At 40.7% G+C, this 20954-nt stretch overlaps 1 protein-coding gene across 1 annotated transcript in view; it reads right to left on the bottom strand.

Moving 5' to 3' along the window:
- Positions 1-20954, bottom strand: part of runx2b (RUNX family transcription factor 2b) — a 131186-nt gene that overhangs the window by 14638 nt on the left and 95594 nt on the right. Inside the window, 5 exon segments of the mRNA XM_077552379.1 lie at positions 1929-2033; positions 4477-4633; positions 6280-6449; positions 6452-6509; positions 6511-6587. Of these exon segments, the coding sequence (XP_077408505.1) occupies positions 1929-2033; positions 4477-4633; positions 6280-6449; positions 6452-6509; positions 6511-6587 (567 nt within the window).

The following is a 20954-nucleotide window of genomic DNA, read 5'->3' as shown; positions in this document are numbered from 1 at the left end:
TGGTGTCAGTACACAACTCAAGGCTTGAAATGGTTTCGCGAGTCAAAATGTGTATTTTGCGCCTCATTAATACACACTGAATAGCAAAAGTGAGAATCAAACAGCATGACAATCACCAAAAGAACGTAGGCGAAAAAGAAGAACCACCGAGATATTCCGAAAAAGCTTTGCTGGCCTCACGTCACATATCGCGGATATAGTCGGAGGTCGGAGTCGAACTTACGCAGAAGCTAGCTAGCAACAGCTGGCTAACCAGTGTGCCTAAACATGCTGTGGAGTCGCTCCTAAGTCAGTAATAATTGATGAAGGATGCCGGGAAAAGATAAAGAAGCCATGCTGAATGCTAAGCTAACCTAAGAGCAACACGAGGAAATACTTAGGAGTGAGGGAAGCTCTGTGCTAACTTATGCAGAAGCTAGCTAGCAACAGCTGGCTAACCAGTGTGCCTAAACATGCTGTGGAGTCGCTCCTAAGTCAGTAATAATTGATGAAGGATGCCGGGAAAAGATAAAGAAGCCATGCTAAATGCTAAGCTAACCTAAGAGCGACACGAGGAAATACTTAGGAGTGAGGGAAGCTCTGTGCTAACTTACGCAGAAGCTAGCTAGCAACAGCTGGCTAACCAGTGTGCCTAAACGTGCTGTGGAGTCGCTCCTAAGTCAGTAATAATTGATGAAGGATGCCGGGAAAAGGTAAAGAAGCCATGCTAATTGCTAAGCTAACCTAAGAGCGACACACGGAAATACTTAGGAGTGTACCTTATTTTGGTACCTTTCATCACTTTTACGAACTGCAAAACTTTGTTGACATAAATTGCTTGTTGTGGAGTCTTATCTGCTGGCCCCCCAATAACGGCAGAAAAAAAAAAAGTCATGACGCGCGGCAGCAGATGCACAGGAAATGCTTTTGATCAAACACAGCGTGCAAGTGTGCGCGTGTGTGCGAGGGAGTGTGTTCTTGGCAGCGCTAGCAGCAGCAGGAACGCCATCGCTCGCTAACGCGGGCGTCCGCCGGCTCCGCTGTGTCCCGGTGCCACATGTGAGCCTTGTTTGTCACATCAGTTATGATTTTTTTTTTCTTCATTTTTTGTGAATTTCTCAAGGGGCTGGCGAACAGCTGCGTGCCAGACCAGCTGGCACGGACGACTCAACTATAGTAAAGTTTTTTTTTTCTTCGCTCTCAACTTCCTGCTCAGTTGTTTTTATACAGCCTATTAAAAGGGGCTGATGCTAGCACTCTTGCTACTCGGTGTAGCCTGTTGGGAATGTTCCACCTCACTCGCTTTAGTAAGCCAGTGTGGGAAAAGCTCTACACAGTCTTCCCCATCTATATCACAGTTCATTGTTTGGGTCAGTGTCAAAGTTATTGTCACCATTAAAATGAATGAAAATGCCTTTAATATATGTCAGCCTTGCCCCAAAAAAAATTGTATGGGAAAAAGCACTTCATAAGTAATATAAATAAATTGATTTTATAGAACTTGTGCATCATGCTCTATTCATTGCAGCTCCGTTGAGTGTGCATGACTTGGCCACCGGGAGCAGTATAACACAATCACACAGACACAAACGACAAATTTACAACTACTTAATACCCATTAAGCAACGTTAATATTAGTCACTTTTCACAGACGACAAAGAATTCTTGCCTGCTGCCAATCTGTCCCATTTGTGTTCAAATATTTGTTGCTTAAAGCATCACAACACCGCCACAGATGCTACTTGTTAGCCTGTCTATGACGTTTCCCATTGTGCGTTAGCATTAAGCTAGCACACTTAGAGAGAACGAGAACCACGGAATACATTTCAACATGCTTAAAGGTGTAGAAGGGCTAAAAACAAAACAAAAAAGAAAAGCAACAAATGCTAAGAAAAATCACAACACATTTTTATCATTGATGTTGTGTCGTGTGTATCACGTGTACTCACTCCTGGGCTCTCGTGGTCCGTCCACTGTCACCTTGATGGCTCGGTGGTACGTGGCGACTTGCGGCGGGTTGGTGAACACGGTGATGGTCAGCGTGAAGCTCTTGCCTGCGGCGACATGAACATGACATCATCATGGTTATTACCAAAGTTGACACGCCATGCGCCTGAGGGACAACGCGCCACATTCAATACAAACTAAGGGGGGGGGGGGTGGGCGGGGCTTTGGCGAGGATTCTTGGTGGACAACGCCGGCTTGTGTCAGAGGCTCTCGACTAGAAGAGACACAACGGCCTTATGTGGCCTATTTTCAAGAGTGTGTGGGCTCTTTTAATTGGTATTTCCTCTCCCTAAACACTGAAAATATGTGCTATGAAATATGTGTTATGTCACAGTTCACCATTTGAAACCCTTTCAGCGATTGTTGCTGTTTTTTTTTTGTTACTATACACTTTGACAATGAAAATCTCGTCAGTGTACAGCTAACAGTGTAGATTTATTGTTCCCTCAGAATAAATCAAAATGCATCCTTTAATAGCTAAACCCCTTGCAACAAAAGTGACTACACCCCTAAGTGAAAATATATGCAATTCATTGCAAGTCATTTTTCCTCCACCTTGTCATGTGACTTTGTATTATAAGGTCTCGGGTGTGAATAGTGCACAGGTGTGTTAAGAGCTAGAAGAACAGGAAGCAATTTCAATATAAAAAAGAAGCCTATTTTTTTATTTGAATATTTAATTTTACCAACATATGCCCATGAGAATTGTTTTATGCTCTGTTCTGTATGTGTCTTAAAGTTGCAGTTGTTTGAGAGTGAAAAATTACTTTAACTATAGCCTACTGTTTGCTATTTGCATTTTTGTATTTGTTTATTGTTTTGGAAAATCAGAAGACCATAAACTAAATATTGGAGGGGGGGGGAGTACTGGAACATCTATGCTAATTTCCAAAAGCCTGTTTAATGGCATTATACATTTTAAGTTAGCATTAAGCTAACAGGTATATGGTTTTCTTGAACAGTTTAGTTTTTAAATATACAATGTTTAATGATCTCTTTTTTGTGCTAGTATTTAAGTAAACTTTGTCTGGTATTGACGAGCTTGAAACAAACACTCTTGACCTCGTATTTGGAGAACTGTGTGAGCAAGGGTCTTCGTTTAGTTCCCTAAAATGATGTTAACAAAGCGCGAGTGAGAACAGACGCAACGGAATGCATTATTAGGTGCGTTTTAATCAGTTAAATTGTGACTTATTAGGTTTATAACATGTGAAAGGAGTAAAACTATTTCAAAAAGGGTTTCAATACGAGGGGTCTCGTGGGCTCACTTTAATCCCAACTTTGTGCATGCAGATGTGTGTCAGCACCAGGAATGCTGTGAATCACCGGCGCCAGGTCACCAGTAGCGCTATGAAGCCTCGAAAAGGTATGCATCATGTAACCGTGGCGACGAGAGGGGGGGCCGGGGTGGGGGAGGGACAGGAAACGGGGGCGGGCCAGGGGGGTTTAAATGCGGCGACTCATCGCGGCAGCTGTCCACGCGTGGGCGTCTGCCACGGCGACTGTAAACATGAGTCCACATGCGACAGGTGTGCGCCGCGTTGGGACGATCAAGTGGACGCATCCGCTGGATCGCCTTCCCAATGCTCCGTTTGCGGATTAGCGACCGTTTTATTTAAAAACACATTTGTGATTGCTCCCTGAACTTGGCCTTAGCGCATCCGTCAGAGGTTGCGGGTTCGAATCCGAGCTTTGGCCTTCCCGTGTGGAGTTTATTCGTTAAAATGGCCGCTGAGGTGATTCACTCAACAGCCTTTATCTACGTGACAAATATTGATAATAAATCTGAACAACGGGAATGGAAGCAGTATCCTGGAACTAAATGCAGGTTCCACTGCCACTCTATCGGGTCTAATGATGCTATCAACAGTATCCGCTTACGCTTAAGCTACCTGCGCTATCAATCCTACGCTGTCACGGCCCCGATGTGTCATCAACATCAGCATCCTGGCCTCGTCACCGCCGGCCGGGTATTCATTTCAGACACCTCGTAGTCTGATCTCTGGCCCCCGGGCTCCTATGTCACTTCCTGTCGCCAGATTCTGTGACACGGGGTTTCCGCGGCAACGGGTCAAACACTTTGATAGCCGGGTCGACACAGGTGGTGGAGGCTCTCTCCTCTAAAAGGATTTTTGGGAAATAAATTTGTGACCGCTAATTTTTGGGGGAGAGAGTCATGTTACCTCCACCAAGGAGTTTGCATGTTGACGCACCATTTGTGAAATTTATTTGGACTACTTTTACATACTATTTCTTCTCCTTTGTGTATTCCTAACATCCTTCAGATACATACATGAGGGTTTTACACTAATTCCAATTCGTATTGTTTGGCCTTGGCGGAGGTTTAAGCGCCTGTGAGGGCCTTGTAAGTAGAGGCTTTGATTGAGACGTGTGCTGGGAGTGGGAGAGACCGCCATGTGGTTGCCACGTAAGCGAAGGAGACCACTAATCCTCACCACCTAAGTAAGTACTGCATGTGTGCGCGCTCACCTCGGCCACTGCGGCCTACGAAGCGCAGGTCGTTGAAGCGCGCCACCTGGTTCTTCATCACGCCCGAGGCGTTGCGCAACTCGGCCGAATAATTCTCGTCGTTGCCCGCCATCACCGTCACGACCGTGCCGTCCGTGACGTCCCCGAGCGCCACCACCTGGTGGTAAAGAAACAAGCTGACTCAGAATTATGCATATACTGTAAAACAAGAAGAAGAGGCGGAGAAGGTCCCCCAACTAAGGTCCAGTAATAGTTGTTGTTTTCAGAGAGACAAGAAAATGGTTACTGGTAACATCCATGCTAGTTCTGTTAGCCTGTCAATGGCATTTCGCTTCATATGTTATTAAGCTAGAAGACTTTTATTAAATAATAAATGAAATAATTTGGCTTGGTTGAACATTTTGGTGCTTTAATGTATAATGCTTAGTTGTCTTTTGTATTATGTGTCAGTGACAAGTCGAAGCAAGCACATTTTGCCTCGGAGAACTTTATGAGCAAGAGATTGAGAACAAGCTCTGATGGGGGTTTACAAAAATAAATAAATAAGATAAGGAAATTATATATATAAGACCACACACCCTCAATAAAATGCCTTCAAGATCAATATTTAAATTTTTTTTAAAAATATTTTTTTTTTTAAATATTGTTTTCAACAATTGTATCCTAGAAAATATAAATCCTAAAAAATAATTAAAAACAAAAATGTATTTGAAAATAAAACAATTCAAAGTAAAGACATATAAATATAAAAAAATATATAAATAATTTACAAATGACTTAATTGTAAAAACACCTTCTTTTTTTTTTTTACTTTAATATGTAACATGCCATCTTTTTAGTTCCTCAGTCAGGATGAAACATGCTCCTTTCAGCATCCTGACAGTTGATGCACCTCCAATAATAAAAAAAAAAATTAAAAAACGGGGGAAAAAAAAGCCATTAACTTTTCATTTTGTGCCATTGTTCCATGAGATACTACTTGAAGCAAATCAAACATCAGAGGAACTATATAAAAACATTTCATCCACAAATTGTGCAATTATCTAGCGTGTAGACCTCCAACAAAGCCAAACACCAATAACACTTCCCTGACACAAATACTGAAACTTTTCTATTCTTTAGCTGCACCTTTATCCTGATCTGCACCAGATGCCATGTGATGTAAGGACACCAAATATGGCAGCATGCCAACTTCCTCACAGAAGTAATTACACAGTACATCTCATGACGCACATCAAAACACATTCAGTGTCTTAATTTCATCACAACAGGAAAAAAAAAGTCTCACTAAGATTCTCATTAAGATTCCTGGAAGGAGATAACAACAAAAAAAAGGCCTGGCAGCTACGAAAACGACTCAGACAGCAATAAAAGTGCTTGTTTAAAAGAAGAAGAAGAAAAAACTATGAAAAGCTTTGTTTGTTTTGTAGCCAAGCAACACATTTCAACACACGTTGACAGTGTTTGATCCATCTTTTATATCGCTGAAAAGAGCCTTTCATATGAAAAATCGCAACAACAGTAAGTTGTAAATGCAATTATAATTAAAAACAGCACAACAGTTATTTTTAACCTGTTTTTAAAAGTAGCACTTGAACTTTTCAAGACGATAGTTTGGTGCCAAAATGACAAGAACAGATGGTTTTATCATTAATAAATCATGATTAAATTCGATTAAAAAAAAATCATACAATAAGTTAATTTCAGAATTCGCTTAGGTTACTGTGTTAAAATGACAAAAGCTATTCAACACAGTGTTTTTAATTAATTAATTATTTTTTTAAGTATGAATTCTGGACTCACCTTGAAAGCGACCGGCAGAGTCTTGTTACATCGCCAGTGCGACGGCAGCACGGAGCACAAAAAGTTGGGGCTGTCGGTGCGCACCAGCTCGGCCGGATGGTCGGCGATGATCTCGGCCATGCTGCGGTTCTCGTGGGCGCGCAGCCGGGGCACCACCGCCGAACCCGCATCCGGCTGCCCGCCGGGGCCGCCGCCTCCTCCTCCTCCTCCTCCTCCGCCGTGACCCGGGGAGCTCACGTCCGTCATCTTGCCCGCGAGCGGCTGCAGGCTGCTGGACGGCGGGCTGAACCTCCGGCTGGCGCTCGGGTCTACGGGGATGCGCATCACACACAACGGGGATGGAGGGGGGGTGGGGAAATTAAAACTAAATTAACTTCGCCTACAAATGGAATCGAAAAGAAAAAGTGAAGTCGCGATCCTTCCTCGGGAGCACCGCGAGTGGGAAAGCCTCCTTTCTCTCGGGCAGGAGGAGGAAAACCACGCGTGGGGAGTGTGAGAAAAAGGAGGAGGAGGGTGGTCGTGGTGGTGAGGGTGGTGGTCTCTGTGGCTTCTTAAAAAAGTCCGCGCGCCACCACGCATGTGCGGCTATTAATAACTTCAATTGGACGTCCACGCGTGGGGGGCTTAAAAAATGTCTCGGCGGCTCCCAGGTGCGTCACAGACGAACTTTAAAGGAGTTGGCAGGTATGATTCACGCTTTCAAATCACCCTCCTTTTCCAAATTAAATTATTATTTTTTTTTATATATTAAAAACAATTCTTCAAATTTTCTCCCAGTCCCCCATGCGTGGAGGAGAAACTTCTTCGTACGTGGGCCGGGATTTCCCGTCCGCCCCCGCCAGTGCGGATCAAATAGCTGGCACATAACTTGAGGGGGCGTCACGCCTCTCACACACACACATGCGTGTACGTACCCGCATGAGCCACGGAGACGACGACCGCAACAAAGTCATGAGAGCGTGAAAAGTGTTGCGTTCAACCAAGAGCGTCCTCGAAGCACGTGTGTTGCGTTCACGGAGCGACCGGACACTGCGTGCGTTGCGTTCGCGACTGAGCAGACTCGAGCCTGTTGCGTTCATGGAGCGTTCCCGGAGCCTCTGTGTTGCGTTCACGGTACGTCCTCAGTGAGTGTGCGTTCCCGGAAGAGTCTCAAGTGTGCAAGCGCGTGTTGCGTTCAAGGATAGTCCGAGCACGTGTGTTGCGTTCATGTCACGTAACCGACCATGTGCTAAAAATGTCTGCGTAGTAAACACTCAAGAAAAAAACGCATCAAAAATAACAGTTACTATAACAGCACGTAAGTTACTAATTTAAAAAAAGTAATTTATCTGTCATTTTCACAAAAGCATGATGAATACCTTTACCGCTAATTCACCCAAAACTTTTTTTTTTGAAAATCACCCAATTAAAAAAAAAATACATAGCAATCTTAACTAGAATATGAACGCAAACAAGCAAAAATAAAATAAAAATAATATTGAACAAAAAACACACATCAAAGGATATAACTCGAGTGCTACTAGTACCACTTTAACATTCTCATTACTGAACTCCTACTTTGCACTATACAATATGCACAGAAAGGAATCAGATTCTGCTCCCATCTGGTGGGCAAACGCATACAATAAAAAAAAAAAAACTAAAACATTATAGATGATGCACAAAAGCGAGCAGATTGCCATGTAATAATGAAAACAATCAGGTGATAAAAATATGTACAGTATTACAACAACAACAAAAATCACTCAAGCTAAAGTTGATCCTGTAATTAAATCACAAAAATAATATTACATAAATTAATGGAAAAACCCACACGCATAATAATTTTTTTTTTTAAGTGAAATGAAGTTATTCTCATCCAAAAATAACACACAATTTTTCCCCCTATAAAACTGTAAAGTACAAAGTTGTGTAATTTGTCAAAAGCAAAAATATACACAGAGTAGTGTGTCTACTGTAGAGGGCATCATTGACCCTCTGTGAGACTCTCATTCATTCTCACCCGTGCTTGCCCAACCCCCTGATTAGACATCAGACTCCAGTCAGTCTCCTGGCTGCCACATCACACACACAAACGTCTGTGTGTGTGTGCGTAATGCCACTGCTGCTTTTCCACTGCACTCAAACAACTTTTATTGCATGCTGGCGCTTTGATTCCTTTCAAAATAAGAGCTCCACGTCAGGCATCTTGAAAGCGGGGGGATAAGATTAGAAAACATTTTATTGCGCCTTAAGGAAAACACATCCAGTAGACAGTGTGTGTGTGTGTGTGTGTGTGTGTGTAAATCCCAGTTCAAGTAATCTGTAAAATTGACACACTGTAGAGGATTAAACATTCAACAACAACAAAATAAACATTTGTCAAGTGAAAGTGTTGTGGTTTAATGCTAACATCATAGTAAAGCTAGTGTAGTAAATGAGCAAGCAAAGCTAACGGGTATTAGCATAGATGTACGCGCAGGCATATATTCTCTGTGGGAATAACAAATATCTCAACTCATTCACTGCCATTGACGGCTATAGACGTCAAAAATTCATTTGAACTATTTTTATTAGTTTAACATTTTTTCCCCACTTTTGTTAACAAGAATATGAAAACCTAGATTTTTTTTAAATGTACATTTAGAACAGATATAAAATTTGTGATTAATCGTGAGTTAATAACTATTGAAGTCATGCAGTTAATTAGCATCAAAAATTAAAATCGCCTGACACGATTTAAAGAAAATAAAAAGATTATTACAAATTAGGGGCATTGTAATTAATCGCATGACTTCACCAGTTAACTCACGATTAATCACAAATTTTATATCTGTTCTAAATGTACAATAAAAAAAAAAAGTTTGTCATGCTCTTGTTAACAAAAGTAGGAAAAAAACACTAATAGAAACAGTTCAAATTAATTTTTGACGTATATAGCCGTCAATGGCAGTGAATGAGTTTAAGGTAGTTAGGGACCTTATCTGCCTCTTCTTCGTCTATTACAATGCCCAGCATGTTGAAGCACCCACATGGTACTAACTAAAAAAAAAAATAGAAAGACTCAATTGAAAGACTCTATTGTAAAAAAAAAAACGAAATTAGCAAAATAGCAGGAATCCTCGACAGCATCCTAAGAAGACTTTAAAAAGTCCGAAAGCACTGACACGCATCTGGCACGTCGACAAGCGGACGATTGGGTTACATTTCCCCCTCGCGCAAGCCCGGCGCGGCGGGAATAGGCTTCATTTTGTCGAGACGTTCCCAAACATCAGCTGAAGGTTCGCAGAAGGATGAACGCGAGTCGTCGGAATTATATCTGGAATAGAGATAAACTCCAGGCGCGGGGAACCATGCACGGATTTAGTAGACTGAAAAAAGTTGACATCGTAGCATCAAAATAATAAATAAAAAGAACTAGTCGTACATCAAGTATTACTTGGAAAAAATATATCTTTTAATGTGCTATTTTCACATGTCATGACAAGTGACAAAAAAAATGAATTCCTTCTCCACATTCACTAAAATATGCGACTAAAATTCGAATTAAATCAAAATCCAGCCAGCGCAAGCAATATTTCAAAGTTATATTAACTCATTCACTGCCATTGACGGTTATAGACGTCAAAAATCCATTTGAACTATTTCTATTAGTTTAACTTTTTTTTTTTTACACGTTTGTTAACAAGAGTATGAAAACCTAGAATGTTTTTTATTGTATTTTATTAGAACAGATATAAAATTTGTGAGTTAACCCGTGAAGTCATGCAATTAATTACAATTAAAACATTTAATCGCCTGACGCCCCTAATTTTTAACAATCTTTTTTTAAATCGCGTCTGTATTGTAATCAATCGCATGACTTCAATAGTTAACTCACGATTAATCATACATTTAATATCTGTTCTAAATGTACAACAAAACATTTTTTGGGGGGTTTCATACTCTTGTTAACAACTGTGGAAAAATGTTAAACTAATGAATTTTTTACGTCAATAGCCGTCAATGGCAGTCAATGAGTTAATAATTCTGAAGGTAAACAATGGCATTAGTACTTCAACTAGAATGTGGACAATGACCAAAACATTTATTTTATTTTATTTTTTATTTTTTAAAGATCATTGACAGTAAAGCAAACATCACCACATCCTAATCTAGAATGTTCGGTATTTGGAGATTCCTTCTAACTGCAATTTCCCGACGGCGTTCCGAGCGCTCGCCTTTCTCGTCGCGGCTGTTTTGCGGTAGCGGCGAAGAAGTGCGCCGCGCCGCATGGTTTCATGATGTATGGGAAATATTGGAATTCCGCCACCCGGCTTTCTGTGACGTCCCCACGTAAGTGTTGAGATATCACTCATGTCCGTAAACGTTTTGTACCGATTCCAACTTGGAGCTGCTTCAAACCACAACTATGTCCCACAATTACCTATAACTACAATTTAGAGATAACAGCCTGTCATTATAAAATAGACATACAAAACAAGCCTGATAGCAAAAATCCCATTATATTAAGTACATTTTTTTTTTCAATAAATGTCTGAAAGTGCATTGTGACTGTCCTTTTTTCACTTCATTTGCATGATCTCAAGGTACCGTTGGTATGAATACTGAAAACATGAGTGTGCAACAGAGGCCTGGCCTGTTTTTGTTTTTTTACCAGCGTCATCAGCGAGGAGGGAAAAGACGGGAGGATTGCGGCTCCATTTCACAGCGGTGCATTTTTCAAGACCCTTAATTACGGCTTCTTGGAGAAGGCCGCCGACGAGGCTTTCGGCTCGCGGAGAGATGTTTCCACGTTGGAGAAAAAGACGCCTGCCAGCCCCGCCAGGTCCGAGATGCGGCCAAAGGAGCCAATCAGCGGGATAGAAGCGGGACGGGAAAGGCCGACCCCGGGAGCGAGGCGAGCGCCGGTGACGGCCGACCTGCTCGAGGTCAACAAATGACGGGGGCCGGTAACCTTACTCTAGGTGACCTCATGGCGGTCCGGATCACAGCTGAGCCTGTAATTAATGTTTGTCACCCGGCTCGTGACATCAGCGTAAGGGTCGCTAATATTCCACTTCGATTGAGAACGATTTTTGATTCAAAATAATTTGATTGACAATGATTTTTTTGCTCCAATCTATAGATGTGCAAGGAATTGTAATGATCTACTCCAGTCTGATTCGCTAATGCTAATTAGCGCGCTACTCGCGGCACTTATCACTCAACGTCTCAAAAAAAACAAACTTTTATTGGAATAACTTGATCGTGACTTTTCCCTTCTACTCTCTAATGTGGCTACAACTTAACAGTGTATTAGACCGCGTGGAACCACACTGCCCCTCAGTGGCCAAACCGGGTACAACATGAACAGCGCACATAAAGGCACGCACAGACAAAGGCAAGACAGTATAAAATAATTTAAATAAAATCGATTCTGAATCGTACTAAATGAGAATCGCCATTCTTATGAGAATGAATTTTTGGGCACGCCCCTAGTTAAAACACACTTAAACCACCTGACCGCCATCTTGGCGCCACGGAACTATGTTGAAGTGAGTTGAGGAGCTGCATTAAGACATACAAGTAGTGCTCTGACGCCATCTTGTGGTATCAATAGACAATTACAAACCTTTTCCGGGGCACTAATAACTCACGGATTTTCCTTATCTATCCCACGCGAACAACGGAGGTTTCATTTGATCCTTTAGCGTCTGTTCTCACTACCTCAAAGTCAACAAACGGGAGGTATAACATCACTTTGAGGGGAAAAAAGACTTGTTCGCAGTTCTCTAAATTGGGACAAAGCGTGCTTGCTTGCTTCTAGATGTTTAACAAACGAGCATAAAACATTGTATATCTGAACACCAAAATATTCAACCAAACTATTTAGTTTCATCCACAGAAAATCCGCTAGCCGAATGCTAACACGTAACGGAAATGAACGCAGATGTTAGGCTAATCATAAAAAGACTTCAAGCAAACGCCACCGTACAAACTCTGCTCTGCGGGAACAACGATTATTACTGTTGGGGCCGCCGAGTATTAGTTGGGAACGGTGTAAAAGCGAGCATGTGATGGCGGTAAAGGCGGCCAGGCGCGGGGGGAGTCAAGGAGACGGCGGGGGTATGAGGACAATTTCCTCTGGGCTCTTACTGCTCTGACTGTCTGCCGCCTCGCGCCTTCACGGAGGTCCTTAATTGACATCACTTGTAGGCAAAAAATAGGCAGAGGTGGAGAGGAACTTCTGTGGGCTGGCAGAAAAAATAAAGCGGCGAGACCTGAGACGGTTAAAAGACTCCCAAGGACACATGTGAGGGGGGGGGGGGGGGGGGACATGTTTCCACCAAAACGAGACGTGCGGCGCAGCTCAGTTCAATTGGTTAATCCTGCTCCGTCTTTTGGTCAAATACACTTGGTTATTGTATTTTTGATTTTCAGGTATTTGAAAAAAAAAAAAAGAATAAAATCTGACAGTAAGTCCTCCTCGGCACTAGTTGGCGCTATACTGTGGCACCAATTCATCATTCATTTTGTTTGTCATCATCCTCACCTTCTCCACTGTCGTATCCGTGACTTTGCAAACGGCGAGACCTAGTCTGTTAAGTCAGAAGAGCGCTGGCTGTTAAGTGGATAAATATTTGGAATTGAAATTTGACATACACATTTATATTTGATCCAAAAATCAAATATGGTCCTTATGATAAAAAAAAAAAAAAACCCTAGCAAAAGCATGCTGAAACATGGAACAGGACAGTTTTGATCGTCGGGGCCTGTTCACAATGGAAACGGCCACTAATGTGTTGTGGGTGTTTCTGTACGGGGATGGTTTGTTGATGGGGTGACAGTGCCTGGGTTGGCGGCCAAAAACATGCCAAAGAGAGGAAAAAAAAAAAAAAGACGGGATTTGAACTTTTCCGCTTTTACATGCAACCAAATATCTTAACAGGCTTGAGGCGTTTTGGCCCGTGCCGCTCTCTATGCGGCCTTTTGTGTCACTCGCTACACTATTATTAGCCCTTCACTTCGGTTCAGCCACGCCAGCCGTCAAACCCGACCCCGGAGCTGCCACACTGTGTCTCCAAGGCGTTCTGCTTTTCCTTTCCGTCACTCAATCAGAACCGATCCCGCTCAAGTCAACCACCATTTTATTTGTCGTGGGGCATGCATTCGAGACAAATCTACAACAGAGAGACTGAATTCAGCTAAAACAAATGCTTTTGATTTTTAAAGCTGTCAAAAAATGGGAGACTATCATAAAAAAAGAAGACTTGCTGGACACAGTTCTTCAACGAAGAGGCCAAGAGTGCTTGCTTCAAGTTGTTGCCTACTCTCAGTTGACTGTAAAACTGAGACCAAACAAAAGAGCACTAAAAGCTTTACAATGATGTTATTTGTGCCGGATAGTAATCAAACCCCACCACAAACAAAAACAGGGCGCATGCGAGGCTAGGTTTAGAAAAGAAAGAAAAAAAAATCAGCTAATAGCAAAAATCGAGAAATGCCGAACCACGAATATGCAGGTTTCACTGTATACGTTAAGAAGTGTAACCAAACCATTTAACTTCATCAAAAACCCGCAGTAGCTTAATACTAGTACTTACTAGGCTAGCAAAAATTAGCATCGATGTTATCCAAGTGTAAATATAAACGTTGAAACAACTTCTAAATTAGCAGCATCGCATACAAGCAGCATAATAAATATTGCTTAAGGGAACAAAAAAAAAACTACAACTGGAGGTAAGTTAGACTTTTCCGCCATTTTGTTTTGCTGAAAAATAAACGGTTGTTTAACTCATTTGCTCCCAAATACGTATAGATACATTCAAATTTTAATATTACATGCTCCCAAAGACGCATTTATATGTTTTTAATGTTTTTTTTTTTTTTTATGCTAGAGCATACAGAAGGCTTTCATGCAGCCTCTGAACTGAAGAGAATGCTTGAAGCAATGGTAGTCATTACAAAAACGGCCTGCAGGTGGCAGCAGCGTACAAGAGATCAACTAGGACCATGTTGCAAAACCTCGCTATATTCGAATGCTAATTGCTGCAAAACGGAAACAGATAGAAATAACCTTTTTTTTCCTGATGAAAGAAGAGACTCTGATCTTTCTTTTGGTAGGTTCCATCTTTTGATAGCAATAGAAAACAATATTCGGTGGGCCTTGCAAAATCAGTCAAAATCCTGTCAAACAGCCGGGAGCGAAGGGGGTTGCTTCAGTGAAAATGGCTTTGAGTAAATTAATTAAAAATGTGTGATATAACAGAGGCACGACCGATGGACCATAATATAGCTGTACTGAATTAATCCGACAACGAGCCCCCTCCCCCTCCCTCTCCTCGAGGATTAGCTCGAGGGGAAACGCGGCGTATCGAGGAGCGCAACGGGAACCCTGGTAAGAAAGCTTGTTCTTGGACGGCGGGCCTCCAAAGGTGCTAAAGACAATACAGACGCTCGTTCCGGGCCAACATTCCGCTTGACACTTCCCCCCTTTCCGCTCCTCCGCGCGTTTCGGGCCGGCCCCGCTTCCTCTCCACGCACGAGTATCCAAATATTATGAGTACATCAGCAAAGACACGCTGTTCTCATGTTATCCGAACTGGCGTTTCATTGGGCGAGGTAAAACTAACAGCGGATTTACTGGCCGCCGGTTCTCCCCGTGTTGATCTCGGCGCCGTTCTGTCACGAGCGGGGATGATTGATGCGACGGCGGGTGATTAACGAGGCTCGGGCGAGGGGGATACGGCGACCGTGGGGACGCGCAGCGCCGCTATCGGTTATCGCGTCCGCTTCCAGGTTGAAGGAACGCAGCGAAGGACGGAAAAGACAGAAAGAATGATGGGCTGAGTTTTTCTCTTTTACCACCGACGTTTTGAGAGTAGAACGGATTAGAAACGAGGCAGCCTAAACCTGACCCATAACTGAATGTTTCTCTTCATTTGAATGACAATCACTCATTTATTTCACTGGCAGAAAGAGAAGGCCTGTCAAAAAGCATCACATTCAAAATCAGATCAACAGGAAACAATAATAATAGATTTTTGAGGGTTTGGATCTCTCGAGGACATTCCGGCCGAGAGCCACACCGCAACGCTGAACTCCGCAACTGGCCCGGCAGTTTTCACGCTAACGCTGGAGTACCCGAATAATTTTGGTCTGGATCGAGTGTGAAAATGGCCTGGAGCCACATTTCCACCAAGTGGTCCAGTTCACTTTGCCAGGGTTCACACGGGTAAATCCTGACCTGATCCTGATTCTGGATTGCATCCGAACTGCGGCGTGGCCGTTAGCAGCATTAGCGTTAGCTCCTTACGCATTGATAACAATCCAGCAAGTCTTACCAGTAAAAGCAACAAAGAAATAAAACATGTTGTGCTGCGTGAAATCCTTAGAAAATGTCTGACAGTGAATAAGTTAATTACACTTCATCCTTTCACACGGAGAAAAGGCTGGTTGTCTTTTCTCAAAACATTCCCGCCGGCTGTGCTCCGACGCCAGCGAGTCCCGGCGGGAAAATCATTGTCAAACTTTGCGCCTCTCAAACATCTCACGCTGTTGTATGATGGCAGCGTCTTCGGCGGGATGCGGTCGCGAGCTGACACTCAAATTGCGCGCGTGAAATACGACCGGCATTAAATCTCCTAAACTGGATTTCTTTATGGCCTCGTAGATCACGCGTAAAATCTCAGGAGAAAGTGTGTGTGGGGGGGGGGGGGGGGGGGGCAAAAAGGGTTCCCGTGTACGATAGACAATTAAAGCATCCATCTTGTCTTGAAACAATGCCAGTCAAATGCTTGACTTCCTGTTAAACAGACTTTGAGGCGACAAGCACACAAAAGAAAATGAGCAGTAATGCCAAATGAAGATTGAAATTTGGAAACGTTCCCGCAAGTTGTTTTATTTTTTTGTCTTTACAGACTCAGATCATTCAGTCATTTTTTTCTACTTAAAAAAATATACATGCTATTCTTTTAAGCTTCTACATGTAACATTAGATTCATTTTCCCCTATTTAAAATAGATAAATAAATAAATGTCCCCAGATTCAGTATTTTAAATTTTGTAATTGCCTTTTGATATTTACATAGATTTGTCAAAAAGAAGTCAAAAAAAGCCCACTATTTTGTTAACATTTTCTATTGCATTGTATTTGTTGATTTTTTTCATTGATTAATTAATTTACATTTTTCACTTTAAACTTGTAACATGTATTTTAAGTTTAGTAATTTTTGTACTGCATTTGAAATTTATATTATTGATTAATTCATGTATTTTAATAGATTTTTCCATTTGAATTAAATTTTGAATTTTCTCATTTTTAATCTTAGAATTTTTTTTCCTGGCATTTATTACCTATCAATGTAGAAAAAAAAAAAATATATATATATTTTAAAACCCTTTATTTGACATTTAAGTACAATAATTTCATAATTTGTACTTTTTAAAAGGCTTTTAATTATTTTATTTGAACTTTAGAAACATTTTCATTTTCTTTTATTCATTCTTTTTTTTTTAAATTTGGCATCAGAACATCATAGCACATACTATTACAGTATTATTCTTGTTATTGATATTATTGCTATTAACGCATGATGTCATGCATACATTTCCGATGAACTGCAACCACAGACAAGCGAACATTCGTCTCTTTGACGTGGATATTTTGTAGTGGAAATGCGGTCAGAAGGAAGAAGGTATCCATCATTCTTTGCGCCAGAGGATGTTCTTTTCTCAAAAAAAAAAAAAAAATAATAACAGAAAATTATAGTTTATCACTGCCAGAAGCTGGAAAAAAATAAATAAAATAAAATAAAATAAAAACCACAGTCAGCTCTTTCCTCACGCTACACAGTACACACTCACTGACACGGACGCGCAAAATAATCTGCTTGACTGCTTCTATAAAATAATTGACTATTGTGAGCATTAGATCATTTCTCTGACAAAATGCTGATGTAATGGAATTTTTAAAAATTCATGCCAAATTTAGAAAGGACAATTGATTCTATTTTTGGAAGAGGGTGGTTAGGAAAATATTTTTTAGTATGTGGCAGTTGCATTTTGAAATACAGTACTTACAGTACAGTAATACTTTAACATTTAACTCATTCACTGCCATTGACGGCAATAGACGTCAGAAATTCATTTGAACTATTTATATTAGTTTCACATTCTGTTAACAAAGAGTATGAAAACCTATACTTTTTTTTATTGTACATTTAAAACAGATATAAAATTCTTGAGTTAACTAGTGAAGTCATGTGATTAATTACAATTTAAAAAATATTCTAAAAAAAATTTGGGGCGTCAGACGATTATTATTTTAAAATGGTAATTAATCGCAAATTTTATATCTGTTCTAAATGTACAATATTTTTTTCTAGGTTTTCATACTCTTGTTAACAAAAGTGGAAAAAAAAAGTGAAACTAATAGCAATAGTTCAAATGAATTTTTGACGTCTATAGCCGTCAACGGCAGTTAATGAGTTAATAGCCGCGATGATGAAATTTAAGACCTCCTTCTTCGAAAAAAAACACGACAAAAGGGCAAAATGGTTGAACATCATGCAATTCAAGGACATTTTTTTGCAAGAATACTTCTTATACAAAGCAGGAAGTACAATTATTTCAAATTGAAGACCTCCCCTTCAGTAAATCAAAACCAAGTGCTGGGCAATGTGGCGTCCCAATATGTACAGATAGTTTGCAATATATTTGAGAGACAGCAGCAGGTTTAAGGAAGCCAAATTTACTTCCACCAAATTTAAGACCTCTCCTTTAGTAAAGGTGACGAGTGGGCAATGTCAGGGTCAATACATCTCAGTATTGTATATCATTTTTCAGGATTAGTTTTGGACAGACACAATTAAGACACTTTTAAATGCCAATTGAATAACATTTAAGACCTCCCCTTCAGTAAAATGCATTAGTACAATTTAAACGTGAAATTGAAATTCAGCACACACACAAAAAAAAAGACCTCTCGTTCAGTAAACATAACCAATGAATACTGGATTTAAATAAAGAAATGAAGGAAATTCCTTATTCCTGTTCAAAAATGGTTAAATGTCAAGAACCAAAATCAAAAGTCTACAATAAAATACCTCACGATGCTGGATGTGCGCTTCATATTGCATTTTAAAATTTTCATGCATCAACATAAGTCCTGCCTGTTTTTCTGATGAGAAAAGGTCATAAATAAGCAAAAAAAATCTCCATTTGCATCAGACATGTCAGCAAAACAAAATCGCTCCAGACAACAAATGTGACAGAAAAACAGGACGGGGGGCGGGAGGGGAACGTCGTTTAACTTTGAATCGGCGCAGTCGCTAGACGTGGCGTCTTAAAATCCCATCAAAAGCCTCTGTCACTCTGATCAAATATTCCCGCCTCCTGCACCTTTTGCTCGTTCAGCATCAGGAGAGGAAAAAAGGGAGGCAGACCTACTTCCTGTCGGGAGCGGCGCAACAGTTGAGGCGGCGGAGAAAAAGAGCAGACAAACAAAAGCTGACTTCAGACGACCGTAGTGACGGCGAACAGCGACGATGTCGGGAGAAAAAACAAAGATAAAGCGGAAATATGACAAAGGGGGAAGAAAGAACGTCTGAAGTTTTGGAAAGCTGCCCGGCAAGCAGAAAAGGCGCAAAACTTCAACATTTTATTGAGGCAAACTTTGACAACATTTGACAGCATTTAATACCAGACCCCAAAAAATGAAGACCTCACCTTCATTAAATAAGGGTTATGTTGGGGATAATAAATTAATATGAAATCATCTGATTTTGTACAGATATTTTTGATATCTCAAAGTATGATATTAAAAATTATTATATTTAATATTTTTGTTAATAAACTTGCCATGAAATCCACTCAAGAAGGAGAACGCATGTTTAGTGACAGTTATAATAACAGACTTGTGCAAAACGGTGAGCGATGTACTGTAGCATTTATAAGTGATGAGGATTATGACACAATTGCAAAGAAGTTTATTAGGGGTAATTAAAAAAAACTCCTCGTAAATGCCAACGCAATTTTTTTTTTTTTTCACCATCTACAGTTGACGAAATATTTGAAACGCTTCTTGGGGAGACCGCAAGACCAAATGCAATAATCATCACACCGATTTTTCTATGTGAACATTTAATACCATCTTGGTATAGATTTTGATACCGTCCAAATATGGCAAAAGTCAAATCTCCCGCAGGGTGTGAACATTATTTGCAATTTGTCAAATGTTTATTACATCGTTAAAAAAAAAAAAACAATCTTATTGTGTTAACTGTCTTTCATCTTTAAAGCACTAATTAGTGAAAAGCTGACTTTTTTTTTTGCTTTGACTTGTGAGCACAAACTTGAGATACAAGCGCAAACTCCGCACCAACAAAAGTTTCGGGGCTGTTTCATGCCACGCCCGGTTCAAGTTTATTGTCAAACTAAACATAACACAAAGAATCTTACACGTGCATTTAAAACAGGCTTTCCTTAGGAATGCCCCTGCTAGCATAATGCTAACACATAATGGAAAACGCCATTACCATGATAATCTTGTTGATTTTATATTTGAACACAAACAGTAAAGAGACAATATAACAATAGTCGCAGGCATATATTATTCACTGTTACTATAATACTGCCCCCTAGTGGCCTCCATTGGCACAACATATGTTATTATGCTATGTTTCTATTAGATACAATACTAAATAGTGCTATTTTACTTATTAAAAAACACTTTTTTTTTCTTACAGTAGTTCACAGCAAATTATTCCTGTAATTTTCTTAAAAAATAAAACAGGGTAGTTCAGTAAAAGTTGAAGAGCATTTTAGGTTCATCCTGAAATTTCACCTGAATCCCTCACTTATTTTTTCTTTCCCTTCCAGGAGGAAGTAGATAACAACGCGAGGGCGTTGGCAGAGCCGCCGCACCGCCCACCAGTCAACACGAGCCGCACGTTCTGTTTTCACTTCAAAGACTTTACGTCCACCTGCGCGCACACACACACGTGCTCCTTTTGGGTCTGTGGTCCACATTCGAGTTAATTACGTGTGTGAGCGTGTGCCACAGGTGGTGCGCCGCCCTGATTCGGTTGTCATCAGCCGTTTTCCTGACGGCGTGGGTGAGGAGGAGGAGGAGGGGGGAGGAAAGGGGAAGAGGGGCTAAATGGTCGCCCCCACGTCGCCAGATGGGAGGTGTTTAAAAAAAAAAGAAGAAAAAAAAAAAAGAAGAAAAAAAAAAAAGTCCGCCTGCGGTTGTTCTCGCTTGCCAACGCAAAACTCTGTCGCAGGGAAATTGGAAATAATCCATACCGGGCGCCAACCGATGCGGTCGTAAATGTTTTATAAACCGCGCAGGCCACATTTTAAGTGTAAAAATAAGTTAAGCAATGCTCAGACGTAAAACGATTTTATGAGAAATGCTTACACAGAGTCTAGTCTCACATTTTTAACTGTCATTCAAAGTATATGCTGTATATAAAAAGACTTAACAGTCAAAACAAAAGCAAGCCTAACAACAATAACAAGCAATGACATGTTTGGCTAAACGTACTACTTTGACATTCTTAGTCAAAGAGAGGTTTATCTTAAAGACAACAAAACAGAGTATTACATTTGTAATATGAACGTTTTTCATATTCTTGTCATGTAAATACGGAAAGTGTCAGGCAATTATTATTATAATTTTTTTGTCAAATATTTTTCTTGATGTTTTTCATT

Source organism: Vanacampus margaritifer, chromosome 19 (assembly GCF_051991255.1).
Source record: "Vanacampus margaritifer isolate UIUO_Vmar chromosome 19, RoL_Vmar_1.0, whole genome shotgun sequence".
Lineage (NCBI taxonomy): Eukaryota > Metazoa > Chordata > Actinopteri > Syngnathiformes > Syngnathidae > Vanacampus > Vanacampus margaritifer.
Note: the sequence above shows the minus strand (reverse complement) of the source record. Positions and strands in the feature narration are given on the sequence as shown.